Below are 17,451 nucleotides of genomic sequence, written 5' to 3'. Positions count from 1 at the left end.
ATTTGTATAATTAATGAGGAAATGTTCAAATAGCATTCTGCCCAAAACATACATGTAGGACTTTCAAACCTAAAATTTTGGTAGTTTCCTGACTGTTCGTGTTTCTGACACAATTTTGTCTGCATAATCCCAGATGGTATGAATAATCGTGATGGTATTTGATATGCTAGTAAATCCAGTTTGGCCATTCTGTCATACATATAAGAATGACAGCCTCCAACTCTGGACACCCCAAAACTCAAATCAACATAGCCTATCTGTACAGCTGAGTTTGTGGTAGGTCTAAAAGCTCCCCTTAACGACTAAGAATATCATTGCAAATACTAGTATACTAGCCATACATCCGTAGGCAGAGGCACTTGCCAGTAGCAACGCAAACTAACTAGTAACGAACCAGTGGTCCACCACCCATCCACGCAACTCAGCATTGTATGATCCAAAGTACGGCAGTCAGTCCTTCACCGGTAATGCAGCCTAGTAGGAGTCTGTTACATACTTCCCACTATCGATTTTCGTGCAATTAACGTACTTAAGTAAGTAGCTACCTCAGCAAGCCCCATGAAATATATATAATGGTAACGTTCCGTTACTTGTTAACCAACGCTGCATGATTTGTGTGTGATGGCCGTGCGCTCTGGTGATGGTCTAGCCTGGAAGCCTGACTATCGTAGGCCCGTCGGATAGCCTCCTGTGCAGGCCTCCGGGCGGATGGGAGTTTTGATACCACGGCGGGTACAAACCTTCTCTGGGAGGCTGCTTGTAAGATGGTCGGCAAAGGAACGCGTTAAAAATTCTACAAAATGCAGTATCGAAACTCTCACCCGCCCGGAGGCCTGCACAGCCGGTATCTCCACGGTGCTGAAAGTACTATCCACCCGCATAGTCCATCAACGCACGCCGGTTCTAATTACTTCGCCTACGAAGGCAAGTTAGAAAGTCAACTAGAAAGATCCTGCATATCAGGAGACTTACGCTTGGTAGGATTGGGGCCGGCAAAACACCCCCGAGCCGGCTTGTGGAGAATGGACCATTGGTAACCAGAGAATGATCTGGTATTTGCAAACTGGCGGGTGCGTGAGGTTACACCATCCCACTTCATTAGTTCGTTCGTTCCTTTGTTTATTCATTTCTTCAAGGCAAACATGTAACGTTGGCCTATACGCGTTTTACAATGTGCCCCTGTGGGATGAACTCCAGACTAGACATACATGTAAGTTTTCAACAGATCAGATAAGATCAACGATACAAAAGGTTAATGTCTGACGAGTACAATTGGGGCAAATTTTCCTTTCACCACTTGGTATTTCGAATTATAATCTATACGCCAAAAACTCTATCAGAAAATGGTAAACACAAAACGTCAAGTGATGAGGCGCTGGCCTTGCAACTTTGTTGAACTTTTATCATGACATGTTAACGCAAACGTGTTAAAGTTATTTCATAAGCGCGCCATATATGCATGGTTTTAAGTTTGGACCTCCACTTGTAACAATTGTAGGGTTGCTTTGAATACTCTCAGGGAGGATAAGAATTTTCACACACATATTGGCAGAAGGAGACAAGAAACAACCGAATTGCTCAAAACTTGCAAAAATTCGGCTGCTAGCAGACGACCCGCACATGTGCACATGTTCTGGTGACGTCACCACGTCCCACCCCAAGTACACACTCGGCCAAGATGGCGGTCAACCTGCGGAAGAACGAGAAGGCGATGTTAGCGGCCTGGAAAGACGTCTGCGAGGACCATTCGGACACAGATTGGTGAGAATGCGCTACGGGGATACCTAGTCTACATGATTCGCTTGGGCTGGGGAAAGTTTGGTCGCCGTAGCGACTGTGCAAAGTGGGAAATTTCTCCTTTGCTCTTTGCACTCTGAGCTACGCATTTCCGTCTTTTCGATCGTTAGACTTAGAGGGAATCAGCGCAACAGATAGCGTTTATTCGTTTACGAAAAGCGTGTGTACATACACTTAGCCATTAGGAGATGCACTCAGATAACAGTCCATTAGTCCATTCTACACAGAATCAATCGGCCCTACGTGTGCGATGCTCATGATTGAGATTTATCAACTCATTTCCGCAGTCCCCGTTTCTGTCCATGGCCAACTCATACTCATAGCCGCGATCCATTCATGCCTGCAGTCGTGTAAACTCGCCACCCGAGACGTGTGCAACACCTCTGTAAACAAATTAGGATGTACAACTATTTTCCTAACAGTTTTCCGTGTCCATTATGTCTCACAAACGCCCTATCTTGTTGCAAAAAACGGGAAGTTTCGAAGTCGACATCTAGTCTACTTGTGCGTTTGCCAGCTCGCACGTCAAACTTCCTTCCTCGTCATGTTTTGATCTTTGTTCCGCTCTTCGCCCTTCCCCCTCTGCCTAGCTGCCCTGCACACACAGCCGGGCTTGTTTGTCTCTCTGGCCCCGTTCGAAAAGGAACCCGTTTTCCCAAAACGCGTGCCGCCCTGTGACATGCCAAAGACTGTCGTAATCGCGATAACACCAGTAGTACCACACAGTAACGTGCCTGGAGGAGCCAAAAATAGCCCCCCAAAAAAGCTGCCCCCCTCCTGTCTGTAACTTGACCCCTGCGTGTCTGCTAGCATACATACACACACTCAGTGCCAGCTAGCTGCAGTTGCTGTTTGTTGTCCTACACAACTTAGGCAAGTGCGATGAGATGGAAATGGCGTCTGTCACTCACCTGTCGTGCCTTGTCATGCTTTCAAATTACTGTACATAAACCTGTTATGTAATAACAGATAATTATCTAGGAGAACTGGGTTACCAATAACGAGGAAGTGAATTGCGTGCTATTTTTAAGAAGCCGTATCTCTAGCGTGACTTTAGTATGACAGAAAAATTTAGATTTTTTTTTACTGTCTGCTGCCAACATAACCAAATTGGTAGTGGTACATTCCTAATCCAGCAAAAATTCCTTGGCCATATTTGCACAAAAACAGTAAAGCCCCAGTGGGATGACTTGATGAATCCCTTCATAGTGCCACAGTGTTCTGCTGAAGGGTGTGGTTTTGGTAAGGCTCCATCTATGTCGCTACAAATTGTTGACTGAAACATGTCGCTAGAATAGAATTTGGTTAAAACTAATTATATGTATTAAGGTTTGGTTGGTATTTAGATTTTTTGGTTGTACATAACCACAGTGTGTTGACTCCAAAATTCCGTGATGTTGTGAAGGTTACTAAAGTATATAACAGTTTGGCAGGTTTACAAACATGCCATTGTGTTGGTACCAAGTTGGATGGTATCCCAGAGCTTATTACTACTAATGGCTCTGAAGATTACCATAATTTACTTGATTGGAAAATTATACTGATATGGATGGAAAAATGAAGAATAAATCAATTTGAAGGATATCATTCTAACTTTCCTGCAGTGATTTTATTAATTATTTCCTGTCATTTTTTCAGGGCACTGTTTGGATACGAGGCAAACACAAATGATCTGAAGCTGGTTTCTACCGGAGGTGAGAGATTTAGTCACACTTGAAGGTCATGACTGACAAACAGCCAATGTGGACAAACAAATAGTCAACATTAGGGTAATTTTGTGATCTGATGGACATAGCAGTCAATCAGGAATTTGGACGCATTTCAGGACAGTATCTACAGTACATGTAGTTACATGATTTGTCTGCATTTTTGTGCTGCATATCGGCATTCCTGTAGATGAGTGATTCAGTACCATTGGGATTCCAACAGTAACAGATGGTGTTCTAATTTATTATTCTGTATCTCTGACAACAGTTGACCAAATTTGTCTGGCCTAACTGGATGAAACATGACCTGCCCATTATGTGTGTGTCCCAAAATGTAGGTTTGGGATTTAAAAAAAATGTAAAAGAATTAAATTTTACAGAATTGTAGATGGTTACAATGATTATAATTTTGGAATCATTTGCACAATTCTTTCAGTTTTTCTTGGTTTACTTTTACAATTAGAGCAAAGGCCATACCAAATTATTTCCCTATGTTCTCAAATTCTTTGAAATGGAAATCAAGGAAGAGGGCAGCATAAAAAGTTGAAAACAGAGGACTGGGACTCCCAGAAAAAATTTTTAACCGACAACTGTGCCGTATCGTCAATACCTCAAACTGTGTGTACCAAGGCACAGACCTTTCTCGCAGACCCTATTTTCATGATGTTTTTCATGTTCATCATCATTCTTTAAAAATCTGTGGACCAACAAACTACATTGGTGTGGCCTAAATGACACGTTTAAGTTTAAACTGTATGCCCTGCACTTATCCTCTATCCGATAAATGTATTTTGCACTGGACTTGACGACCTTATAGATTAATCAATGGAGACTGACAGTATAGATTACCGATAGCAGATGTGATGTGTGTTAATGACCTTGTCCTTGACAGATGGCGGTCTGGAGGAGCTAGTGGACGACTTCAGCAGTGGGAAGGTCATGTACGCTTTCTGCAGGGTCAACGACCCCAATACCAACCTGCCAAAGAACGTCCTCATCAATTGGGTATGTTTATGCGCTGTGGAAGAACTAGAATTGAATGCAATTATGGGATAGTCATATGCATGCATGTGTGCTGCAAAATCTGTCTTAGATCCTGGGCGGTTGGTTGGTTCTATCACAGCCTACTTGAAAATCCCACATCATCAAAATCATACTATGACGAATACGACTGTTGTAATGAAATGTCTCAAATTTAACGTCCAGTCAACATTAGAAGACTTGAAAACAGACATAAGTTCACTTCACAAGCACATACCAGTATATGATCAAAGCCTGTCATTCAGTATGAAGACTGGTATTTGCTATCATTCTGAACTATGTCAGTTACTATTGGTCTGCTTGGGTGTGGTTTGAATTGTATAATGTATGTATATAGTCAGTCAATCTAGAACGGACTGGGACATATTACTGTGCATGGTTTGAATTACATGGGTTAAAACTATGCCAGCCTCTGTTTGCTTATTCCTGTGGGTTACATATTATAGATAAAATTCCCCATGAATTCATTATGAATTAAATTCATAACCCACTCACCCAACAGGAATTTGATCTAAACAGAGACTGGCATACTTTTAACCTGGGCAATTCAAACCATGCACAGTAATATTTTGTATAAACGTTGTATTGTTTGTGTTCCAGTCTGGAGAAGCTGTTCCCACCTCCAGGAAAGGTGCCTGTGCCAACCACGTCAGGGACGTGGCCAACTTCTTCCATGTAAGGAACGTTACATTAATCTTCTGGCCTCCTTACCTTAAAGGTTTCCAATATGTTGACCAGATTTTCACCCCTGGCCCCTGGTTTCAATAGATCACTGTTAAAAATGGGGTTCTGTTGTAAGCTGAGTATAAATATTACATAAATTCACTAATATTGATGACTCCATACGGAGGCACGTACATGTACATGTACATGCTTCCTTGGTGTTTTTTTTTGCAACACCTCAGAAGTAGGTACCATTTTGTAAGGTTTGACTTGTATATATAATCTCTACCTTACATCTAACGACTTCTCTGTATTACCCAGGGTGCACATGTAACAGTAAACGCTCGTGATGAGGATGATGTTGACCCGGACGCCATCATGGACAAGGTAGCCAAGTCTACCTCCTCCAAGTACCCAGCATTCGGCAAGAGCGGCAGTCAGCAGCAGAGGATTGAGAATCAGGGACCTGTGGTGAGTCGTGTGCAGTTCATGTGTGCTTTACCCAGTCTCAAAACCATTATACAGGACCAAACATATTGAATAAAAAAATTACCAAAGCTGTTAAACTTAAAGTACATGTAATTATTATGTTTGAAGACATTATGTTAATGTAAGAGTTCATTTAGTCAAATTTTATATCAGAAAAGTTGACAGCTTTATTTTGTTACTGTTTGAAAGATTCTAAAAGACATTTCCACATGGATTGAAGAAACATAATCATGGTTGGAACAACATTCACCTGGGTCAAAATATCAATGCTTCTGAATTAGCTATAGTGTACAGTGCTGGTTGGTAGGTGTTCATGTATAACTATACGACAAGCTGCTATGTTCCTTTTGCCCACAGCCCAAGATTGCACCACGCCCACCCCTCACATCTAACGCAGAGGTACCCACACAAGTTCCCCCACCCCTAACCCCCAAAAATAATAAATTTGTGGATTGCATCTCATGGAATCAAAAGGCATGAGATATCAATAAAACTCTGATCATCCAGTTTAAAAAATGCATGAAATACTCTCTCACACGTTATTCATGTAATAAAAACTAAGATTATAAAGAATGTATTTTCTCAATTGGAGAAATGTTCCGACTGTTTCTCTACAAACAAAAATACATGCATGTTCTTGAACCTACTGACATCCTGAACCTGATTGTTCAGTGTTAGTACATGATTTAAAAACTATGATCTTATTTTTTGTGGCTTGATGATTTTTGATTTTTCTAATAATCAATCACCTTAATTCATGACACATTGTCTTTTGAATGTTAACAACACAAAATTCAAATAACCTTCACAGTTACTAGATTACAAAGCTAAAGTCTTAAAACTAAATGGAACAGTCAACTACATAATTACAATTTCCAATGTACATGTACCAAATATAAATGGGATGAAATGATAGTTGCATTTTTCTGATCATAAATTATGAATTAATTTGAAAACAAAAAGTATTTTTAAGGTATCCAAACAAAAAGGACAGAAAATACCTTATCTATCTAATTTCCAAAGAAAACAATACCAGATCTGTTATTTCAACATTCATGGAGATTGCTATAAAAAATCAGACACTTTGGGAGAATTCTAGTGGACCAAATATGATAAATCACTAATTCTTCACAGGTGTTCAGAATTTGAGTCAGTGCAATATGCTTGTATGCTGACCTATGTATGTTGTCTCTATGTAGGGTTCAGTGTACAAGAAGACTCAAGCAGCATCTGAGATCAAAAGTAGTCAGAAGCAGAGGGAAGATTTCTGGGCCCAGCAGGAGGTGAGTGTGGTCTGTAGTGCTCCAGTGCCTAGTGATATGTGTGATAGGTGTTAATACAGTAGATATATAGTGTTCTGTGTAGATGAGAAGAAGTGGATAAACCCACACCAGGGTAAGAGTTACTCAAGCAATTGGGTCGAGCGAATTCAAGGGTAAGAAAAAAGCAGAAGTCAATGTTTTTACAGGTCCAGAAGTAAGGAGCTACTTGAACATAACATTTGAACATTATCTTTTGATATTCACGTATTGATATTCTATACAGCAAAAGTAACCAATAGTTTTGTAAATTCTTGCAACAGAAAGAGGAGAAGGCGCGTGTTGCAGAGGATAAGAAACGGGCGGCGTCCGAGAGGGCGCGGCTCGAGAAGGAGCGACTGGACCGAGAGAGAAGGGAAACTGAGGAGAGGGAGAAGAAAGTCAAGGAGAAGGACCTCCTTACAAGGCAGCAAAAGTAGGTATTTTGAGGAGGCACAAAATTGTAAGACAGAAAAAGTTTTTATTCTATTTTATAATAAGTCTTGAAAGTTTAAAGTATGTCTCCATTGTATGACTACATAGCACTATAGTACGATTTAAGACTCTGAAAACCACTACAAAATTAACAAAGTTTACAGTATATGGTTGGAAGTTTAATTGTAGAGGTAATGACAAGGTATCATGTGCAAAGATTTTTTTAACATTGATTTTTAACAATGACTCTTGTTTTGATGATCATCAGGAAAGAAGAAGCTAACATTGACAGGAGCATGATGCAGAAGGAGAGAGATGTAGAGAAGGCCAGATGGGTGAGTTATGATAATGCATTCTGGGTATTCAGGATTGCCTGCTTACCCAGTAACTGACCAATCACTTGGCCAATCGCAAGCCCATTTCTCCAGTTGAAATAATGAATGTGAAAACTGAACAAATGAGAGTTATTTTGAAGAGCTTTACAGAAGCTGAAGATGATGATCTACAGAAAATGTTGTAAACATTTTGTAAGAAGAAGCTCATTTTATTCAAAAGTTTATTGCCTTGGTAATTCCACTGCATGTCAACAGTAAATAGTAGGCTAGGCGTAAGAACAGTTTTTACAGCTGCAGTATTTGTCCATGACAGGAGACCATACAGAAGGAAGAGCAGGAGGAGGACAAGTCAAGAAGGAAGAGGAGCGAGTCACTAACCAAGGCTGCGGTAAGACTTAAAAGGGGTCTCTTAATCTGCAGTAAGATGTTATAGATGCTCAATAAGGTTGTTTTTACACAACCTGAAGGAAAGTATCTGTCAACATTTTGGTGGTCTAAGGTAGCTTGCTACCTTTAAAAAGCTTTCTCATGGCAATAGTGACTGGAGCCACTAGAATGTTACGTTAAGAAGTCTTCAAGGCTGCAGTAAATTATGAAGTGACTTCAATTGGTACAGTTCAGCTGACATGATAATGACAGCACAGGTTAGCTGATATGTTTAGGATAAGTACAGGTTAACTGGTGTGCTAAATAAGTGAACAGTATGGGTACAGTAGGCTTGTCTGTTAATGTTACTGTACAGGCTTGCTGCTACAGTAGTGAAGCACAGAGTAGCTTGCTGTGAGTTACTGGAAAAAGTTGGTTAAGTCCCCTGCTAATGGAACACTAGTCAGGCATTTTTACCACTAAACTTTTACACTATGTTTTGTTTTTTTCATACCTTTTCATGCCTTTTATTTCCCTGTGTTGTGTGGTGTTTATGTTGTACTGTCGATGCTGTAGCAGGAAGACAGCAGGTTGCATATCACTGAGCCGCTCTCTCCCAGCGACAAGAAAGGGTATGGGAACTGGACCGCCAAGCCGTGGACGGGACAGGCGTCCGCAGGGGGGTTCCGTAGCGTCAGCTTCAAGCCCTCCACGCCCCCCTCCAGCCCGGGGCCAGGGGTGTGTTTTGTTCGTCCGTGTGTGTGTGTGCCTGCCTAGCCTCACTGCCTGGGTTAATGCATGGGTACTGCTCCCATGGCACAAACTTGTGGCCTGCCACCAACTATGACATGTCCAAACTGGCCATTACTTGTTACAAGGCCACGGGGCACCAACAGTTTTCATGCCCATGGCACAAACATTCTGTATGCTGCACAACCCCAGACCATACTGGGGTATTTTATAACAAGGCCACGGGCACCAACACTTCTTAAGCCCATGGCACAAACTTGCTATAGTTTGCACGGCCCCAGTTGGGCATCACTTGTGATCATGGTTCAACAACTGGTTCCTGTTTTTTTACCCCATGGCACAAACTTGGTAGTGATGCTCACCACCAACACTGACATGGCCAGACTGGGCTTCACTTGTAGTCACCTCGGCCAGGGATCACCAACATGTTTTTTTTTATTCCCTTGGCCACAAACTTGGTGTGGCTTGCCACCAAGACTTGCCATGGTTTCTGCATGGCTTCTGGTTTTTATGGCAACTGCATGGCTCCAAATATTTGACCAACTATTTTGTCCATATATCCACATATACATGTGTACATATATATCTCATTCATTTTTAGCATGTGAGTTTTACATTGGGATATCTGCAGTTTTATCCCTATAGAATATTTGAAATTGGCATTAAGAAATATCTACAATGGCACCATGTCATATTCACAGTACATATCCTTTGTTGCAACTTAAGATATCCATTGTTGCATCTTGGGATACCCACTGTTGCACCCCGGGATACCCATTGTTGCATCATGGGATACCCACTGCTGCATCATGGGATACCCTTTGTTGCACCATGGGATACCCACAATCAGCTGCACTGCCTGATGACATGACATCCCTTCTACTTTCACACCAGAATATCTCAGACGCATAAAACATGGTGGCATGCACAAATTCCAGCACCAACCCTATTCAGCTACAAGATTCATTCAGAAACAAAACAGACATATTCTTAGTTTTTCCATTAATCTCTTATTTTAATCTATACATTTCATCGCATCCCATGAGTGGATCTCATGATTATTTTTTTTTACCACCCACCCACCTTCCCCCAGGTTAACCCCACAGATAAGCCCACACTCTCCTCCTTTAAACCCACCCTGTCCCCATTGGCTGTTCGAAAAGCTAACTCTCCACAGTCGTTTGCATCGGGCCCGGGGTCGCCTGTCATATGCGTGCCGCCTAACACACCGGTTGGTTGTGGTTTGGTCCATTACATTTGCTGTAACCCGTGGGAATGCTTCTATAAGTGATTGTGTTCAACAGCATTAAGATTGAAGTAGGAATGAATTTCTTCCATTCAATAAGCTTACAGTTATTTCAAATCATTGTAAAATTCATTATATTGAATAAGGTTGTCATAACTCGTACTGGAATGGAGAGTGTGATATGGTTTGTGATGTGCCAATGTGTAAGTGTCAGAATGTTCATCGGGTTCGAGTTTGTGCACCTTGGAAGCATGGAGGTTTGAAATACAGTACAGTACAGTACTGTAGGTATATATAGTCCTGTTTTATGCAGGAAACATTCTGTTTTGGTCGTTTTTAGTAAGACAGGCTGGTTGTTGGTTTGTTTCCTGTGTTGGTGTGTGTGTGTGACCAGGAGGATGTCGGTTTGGAGTACCAGAACACGGTCCAGCAGCTGATGGCCAGCCGTCTGCAGCAGCAGGGGCAGAAACACGGCCGGACGTTCGTGCTGACTGGCACCAAGGAGACGACCAGAACCGCGGACGGCCCGCACGCGGAACTGCACAGAGTGGTCACCATGGAGACCACGCAGAAACAGACGATCGAGACCAAACTCGCGCGGAATCCCTACATCGACACGACGCCGATCGTTCAGTACAACCAGCCCGCCGACGCTTCCGCTGAGCTGAATAACGACGATGATGACGTTGAAGACCCGAACTTGTTGACCGAGATGGTGAGAAAACAGTCCAGATTCATCCATGGCAAGAAGAAGCCGACACTTCTGGCTAAGCAGATGGGAATGTTCGAGCAACCAGAGGAGGTAGAAGTGAATCCGTTCAAAGCTCAGTTCGAAGCAGAGTCCAGAAGACCGCGACCCCGAGTCATGCCAGCGGGCGGCGCACCGAAGACCGGGTTCCAACCAACGTGCGTGGTCTCCAAGCCCGTGTGTCAACCACCCACCCCCTCCCACATCACACCCAACAAACCTGCACACAAGCACCCACAAGCACCACCCACACACATCACATCACAGCGCCCTCCGGCAGCTAACGATCAAACTGCACCCTTCCGCCCTCCACCGCAACCAGCAGTGCAGTCCTACTTACCCCACAGCACACCACACAGTCATACAGAACCCAAACCCACACCCAGCAATGTGGCGCACAAAACTCAGCCTGCTTCCATGGGAAGTCATCTACCAAAGAAAACCCCTGCCCCCTCCCAGGCCAAGCCCGAACCAACAGGAGATCAGCAGGAACGGAGGGTGGACGGAGTGTTTGAGTCTCATCCGTACACAGAAGAGTCAGACGACGGGCCCCCACCAAACACTGCCCTGGTTAGTGGACAGGTGTAGAGCATGTGGCTGGTTTGTGACCAGGTGGCCTTTAATACCAGCTGCAGGTGTTCTGGCATGCACCTGGTGTGTTGCAGATGTCTGGCATGTGACTGGTTTGTCAGCATGTTGCTGGTGACTTTCCCAGTTGAGGATAAAATGTGTATGCTTATTAGGTTGTCATCATATAATTGAAAATTAGGGCTTACAGTTTTCAAACATAAAATGCTTGTTGTGGTCTCCACAGAATTATTACTTTCATCAGCAGTCTTACTTCATGGATACGGCATGTTAAGTTTGCCTAGCAAGACCGCTAAGAAGCTACTCAGTTGTCATATTAAGGCTTCTACAAAGTATCACAAAGGCTATATCTTACTTTAGGTTAAACATGACAACAGTTTGATAAGTGAGCTTTTAGTTGGGGGCTTAATGTAAAGATTAAACATTTATGCTACTTTCTTGACCATTTCATTTTCTGTTTTTAATTTTTGACCATACATGGAACCTCTGTGTGTCTCCCCATTTTCCCCATCTCTCTCTCTCCCCTGGCTGCTGTAGGAGGCAGCTGCGCTGGTTGCACAGAGAGGTGACTTTAACCCACGGTCCATGTGGCAGCAGCACAACGTCCCCCCTCCCCTCCCCAGCACACGCCCCACAGGGCCAGGCAGCCCTGCCAAGAAGGTGGCCCAATCTGCGATCTTTTTACTTTTATTTTGCATTTACGTTTTTCCAAACTTTCTTTGTTGCTGTTTTCTTCCTTCTGGGCTGGTCACATTTGTCCTATGATCGTTGTACAATTGCAAACTGAAGGTATTCTTGGGATAGTCACAAAAGTATGTACTGTCATTTTACTGAAAAAGCTCTTGTCCGTGGTTAATTCTGTCACACAACCTTCTTGAAAATTCTATGGCATCATAATCTTATGATGGCCTATGACGAATGTGACTGTGCCATTGCACTTTTGTGATTGATGCTTTTTTCTGTTGTTCTTCTGTTTCTACTCTGAGTTGAATTTGAAGTACTGTACATTTTATCCCTTTTCCTACCTCCGCTCTGTTCATGAGTTCTTTTATGTTCAACTTGCTATTTCCCTGTGTTGTTGTGTGTGCCTGTCCTGTGACAGAAGCCTGTAGGGTACCCCCTGCAGCCTGTACCTGACATGACCAGCAGTGCAGAGGCCCCTCCCACAGAGGAGAGTCGAGAGCTGCCCACCAACACAGCATTGGTGTGTACCCCCCCTCCCCTGCACACCAGAGTTGGTGTGAACTCTCCTTAAGATTTAGTGTGCACTCCCTAGGCCATTAGTACATATATTTGCACACTATTGCCTCTTTTGCAAAATTTTGTCTCTTGACCCAAAAAGTCGTAGGCAATCATTTATTGGAAGCCCAACTTTTTTAATTAAAAAAATTAAAAATTTTATTAGTACATGCACGACCACACTGAGTCAGTAAAACAATTTGGTAATGTTACTTTTAATGTCATGTCTTGCCTGCATGAAACCACAGGAAATAGGGTACACAGCAGAGAGAAGCATAATATGAAAATGTACAAACCTATTTTTGCTACTCCCCTCATGTGCAACACTTACTGTCTTTACTATTATGTTTTTCCTTTTCAATCTCTTACATTTTCTCTACTTTCTCTTCCACCTCTCTTTCTCCACAGGAAGCCAAATTACTTGTATCGCAGCGACAGAACAATCCTAAAGACATGTGGAAGGACTTCCATGTCCCTCCCCCTCCCCCCAACCTGCCCCTTCCCCCCAGTCCTGTCAAGGTGGGAGAGTCTTAGCATGAGACTGTGGCTTCTGCATTGTACATGTAGTTGTGAGAAAACTTCTGGCATGGGGTGACATGCTAAGTCTTGCAGTGTAGTTTCCACTTCGTAGTAAGTTGTAGTGAAAAAATGTTGGCATGAGGGCAACCTGTTTTATATAAATACTAGTAGTTTAGTATCCACCTTTTAGAAGTAAGGCAAGTGTACTTTGTAAGCTTTTAGGATAAGTGTTGGTAAACTGTTGGAGCTCAGTTTTACCAGTGGGCTCTGTCATATAATGTGGTTGCCTGTCTGTCAAGTGGAATACTGGAGATGTGTTTACCAGTATTGAATGTTAGCCGTGAATTAATGTGCATATCTCACTTCACTTGATTTTGTCCTTTGCCTGTATACATGTATCTGTGCTGTCAGACACTATCAGTCCACTGTATGTGACATATTCAAGCCACAACAACAAAATCCCTTGTTTGTTTGACATTTAAAATGTACAAGCTGGAAATGTAGTGTCATTTTTACTTACACATGTCATAGCCACCAACATACAAACGTGTACTCTCAATCAAAACTCAACTCATTTGACAGATCTCGCCATCTTTGATTTTGTTTTCTTTGTCTAAGAAACAAGTAATATTGTTAATGTGGCCCCATGTCTATGTTCCCACCGCCTGTTGTGTCCTGTTTGTCTTCTATGTTCCACACAACAAACACTGAGTCCGTAATTCTGTCTCTGTGTTGTTTAGAAACCAAAGACACAGGAACCCAGAGTAAAAGTGGTGTATGAGCCGGCCATAACGGAGCCTCTGGTACAGTCCTGCTCATGGCACGCTTCCTCTCTGCTCGGAGACACTTCTTTCTCCTCCATCTCTTCTCCTCAGGTTCTCTTCCTTTGACTCTCTCCTTCTGTCTATCTCAGCTCCACTTTCTGGATTGTTGTCTCTTGTTTCCTATATTGTTTCCTGTCCTCTCCCTTTTTAAAATCCCTCTCCTGCACACACCCTTGTCCTTGTTCTCATGTAACTCCCACTGTGGCACCCACTCTGTCCTTGCTCCAACACCCCCTTCCTTTTGCAGTGACAACTAACCAAATGTGCAAAATTTTGTGCCAGTTTTTACTTGTTCTGTCTTGAATCTGGATCTGTGAGTGCAATACTTGGGGTGTCGTGTAACAGTACGAATTTTGCTACTGCTGGTACAGGATACGACAGTCACAGCAGCCCACCCTGTGCAGAACGGTGGTACGACCCATGCCACAGAACAAGCAGACAGAAATGACGCCCCTCCGACCAACACTGCAATGGTCTGGTCCTTGATAACGCGTACCTTGTAGTTGTACCTGTGCAGTGTCATTTTGCATGGCATCAAATCTGATGATCCCTGTCATTGTACAACTAATATCACATGCACATCTTCGCATGTTTGAAACATCTAATTTTGAAGTTCGCTGAATGCTTCAGGGTTAGTGACAAGGCATGTTTTACTTGGGGCTTGTTCCAGATTGTTGTTTCTGCTTTCAAACAGAAGAATTTTTGCAGTCCTTTTCCTTGTAGGTAGCACAACTCTCATGTATTAGTACAACTGCACATACTAGCAGTGCACCAATACAACTTCAGTGTTGTAAGGTTGATAACAAGTTAGCATTGTCATTCCACCCTAGGTTACCTACATGTAGAGCTGCTTGTCTTTGTGCCATAGTCTCACTGATAGTAAGTGGTCACTAACTTGTTCGGTTATCATCATTCTCAATATAACAAGTTTAGTAACCATTAACTTGTCTTGTCAGGTTTGGTTGTCATCACTTAACTGATTCACTAGGTGTGGTCATTACCAGTAGGGCTGGTCATCACTCACCTGATACAGTTGGCTTGGTTATCATCACTAACTTGATATGGTAGCCTTGGGTATCATCACTAACCTGATATAGTACTAGTAGCCTTGGTTGTCATCACTATCTTAATACTGTAGTTTGGTTATCGTTTGGAAACCTGCATGGCACAATGAGTATTGCTCAAATCTAACCTCATGATTTAGAGGTTGATTTCTTGGATACACAATCTTTCCTTACCTTGTGATTTCTTGAGTTTAGAGAAGGCTTTTGAGTATTGAGTTTGATGATATTGATGTTGTGGGACTGGCACAGGAGGCAGCAGCACTCGCGGCACAGCGAGGCAGGAGGAACCCTCGGGCCAAGTTTGAACAGAAACCTCAGGAACCCCTGCCTCCCATTCCCAACAACCCCACTCCTAATACAGCCATGGTCAGTTCTGCTGTTGTCTGTAACATTGTGGGTAGCATAACTGTGCTAGAACGTACTGTGGTGGTATATGGTAGTGCTGCAGTTATTGTAAAATTGCAGTGTGGTTCTGTCAGCATGGCTTGTAGAACTGTGATGGTCTGAGTGTATTGTCAGCACATGTAGACGTTTGATGGTGTTGTTCTGTCAGTTTTGTCAGTACATGGTCAATAGAAGTACACCTGTATGTCACTAGTTCACAGCTGTAGTTCTGTTAACACAGTAGAGTTGTGAGGTTACAGTTCTATATTACTGGCAGGTTGATCTATAGAACTACATGTGTGCTGGTATAGGTCTGTCTGAAGGATTCATTAAATGGTCTTACAGTAAGTCTTCTCTATGTAGCTGCTCATGGATATGACAATGTAGATCACAGTTAATTATATATTGACGGAGCATTTCCAGGCATCCTTGAAGACAGTCGTTCTTGACTTTTCTGTGTGTCTTCCTTTCCTGTCCCCGTTGTCACAGGAGGCAGCGTCCCTGATTCACCAGAAGGGAAGCTTCAACCCAGAGTTAGCTCGGCTAAAGTTTGATAACAGAGAAGCCTCTCCCAACACTGCTCTGGTTGGTGGTCGTCTTTCACCAGGAACTAGTCATCATAACTCAAGACTAACTCTAACAGCAGCCTTCCTGACTAGTTGATTCAGAATTTAATATTTACAGTGCTACCGGTAGTAGTATCTGTATCGCTATAGCCGGTATAACTGCCCTTCGGCGTTACACACCAGCTTAGTAGTATATTACTAGTAGCACAATGTACTTAATTTGTCTCATGCTATAATTTAGTATAAAATGAATGTCTTGCCTATTCCTGCCTGTGAGATTTAACCTCATAGAATATACACTGCAGTATGCATGGATCTGTCAGGTATTGTCTTGGCCTCTAGCCAGTCTAGGATTAACCTTTTCACTACAGGATCCTTGGTATTGTCCATGCTTGTAGGACTTACCCTGGCTTGTTCCATGGGGTTCTGAGGTATTGATCTTGCTTATCAGACTAACAAAAGTTCTATGGCAACATCCATAGCTTCAGATTTGGTCCATGTCATCTACTAGTAGTTGTATCGGTACTGTTCATGCCATAAGATGTATCTGTTAGGGTTAACGTAATACATGTACTAGTAATTATAGTCAGGATATTGCAACTTGCTGCAGACTTTCTCCAAGCAACTTGAGGTGCAGGAAATTGAACAATCTGACTAAGAATTGTTCCTGGTGAAAAATTTTGCTGCAGGCTTCACGCTTCTGCAGAAAAACCCTGTGGCTGGTTAGTTGACGGATTCAGTCAATGGTCGAGGATTTCTTGCATTGATAGACTGTGTGATTTCCCCCGCAGGAGGCAGCCCAGCTGGTGTCCCAGCGAGGTACGTTTAACCCGAGGGCCGTGTTCGAGCAGGGGTCGACCAGCGTCGCCCCGCCCTCCAGGCCGTCAGGAGCGCCGCCGCAGAAGCTGAAGCACAGCTGGGGCCAGTCGGTGAGTCTGGGGATCTGTCCTCGTTTTACCTGGATTATTTAATCAATACGCTCACATCACATGTGTTATATATTTGTGGAGAAGAGTAAGGATGCTGGGCTAAATACGTGAGCTGTAGCAAAGCTACATTGCATTAGTTGCTACTTTAAAAAGCATCATGCTTTGATGACAAAATCAGAATATCGTAAGAGAAAATACAAACATTCAAAACCATCCCCATGTAATCTCCAGTAACTTCATGTCATTGAACTACCATCTATTTAATTCGTCATTAAACTACTTAAACATTAAACATTACTTTCTCTTTTGTTACAATTTCATCTATCTTAACTTTTAGTTTGCACTTGACATCTTGTATATGATTTGCCTTTTGTTTTGTTTCGCTCATTTCATCATCAGCAGCAGGAGGCAGAACCGGTCCGTACGTCCCCTCCTGCCCGTGCCGCCGCCCCCGCGCCGGCCCC

At 42.9% G+C, this 17,451-nt stretch overlaps 1 protein-coding gene across 1 annotated transcript in view; it reads left to right on the top strand.

The window, feature by feature from the left end:
* The first annotated feature begins 1,622 nt into the window (after positions 1-1,622).
* LOC109471612 (proteoglycan 4-like) overlaps positions 1,623-17,451 on the top strand; it is a 19,080-nt gene continuing 3,251 nt past the window's right edge. Inside the window, 22 exon segments of the mRNA XM_019770958.1 lie at positions 1,623-1,761; positions 3,436-3,491; positions 4,396-4,508; positions 5,145-5,219; positions 5,529-5,678; positions 6,054-6,095; positions 6,896-6,979; positions 7,279-7,430; positions 7,698-7,764; positions 8,078-8,152; positions 8,707-8,868; positions 9,974-10,111; positions 10,521-11,444; positions 12,000-12,122; positions 12,565-12,666; positions 13,110-13,220; positions 13,961-14,095; positions 14,416-14,517; positions 15,358-15,474; positions 15,982-16,077; positions 16,850-16,987; positions 17,387-17,450. Coding sequence (XP_019626517.1) covers positions 1,679-1,761; positions 3,436-3,491; positions 4,396-4,508; positions 5,145-5,219; positions 5,529-5,678; positions 6,054-6,095; positions 6,896-6,979; positions 7,279-7,430; positions 7,698-7,764; positions 8,078-8,152; positions 8,707-8,868; positions 9,974-10,111; positions 10,521-11,444; positions 12,000-12,122; positions 12,565-12,666; positions 13,110-13,220; positions 13,961-14,095; positions 14,416-14,517; positions 15,358-15,474; positions 15,982-16,077; positions 16,850-16,987; positions 17,387-17,450 — 3,109 coding nt within the window. The 5' untranslated portion in view covers positions 1,623-1,678.

The sequence above is a fragment of the Branchiostoma belcheri genome, unplaced genomic scaffold (genome assembly GCF_001625305.1).
Source record: "Branchiostoma belcheri isolate BF01 breed outbred unplaced genomic scaffold, Haploidv18h27 scaffold25, whole genome shotgun sequence".
Lineage (NCBI taxonomy): Eukaryota > Metazoa > Chordata > Leptocardii > Amphioxiformes > Branchiostomatidae > Branchiostoma > Branchiostoma belcheri.
The sequence above is the reverse complement of the archived record's forward strand: the minus strand, read 5'-3'. Positions and strand labels throughout refer to the sequence as shown.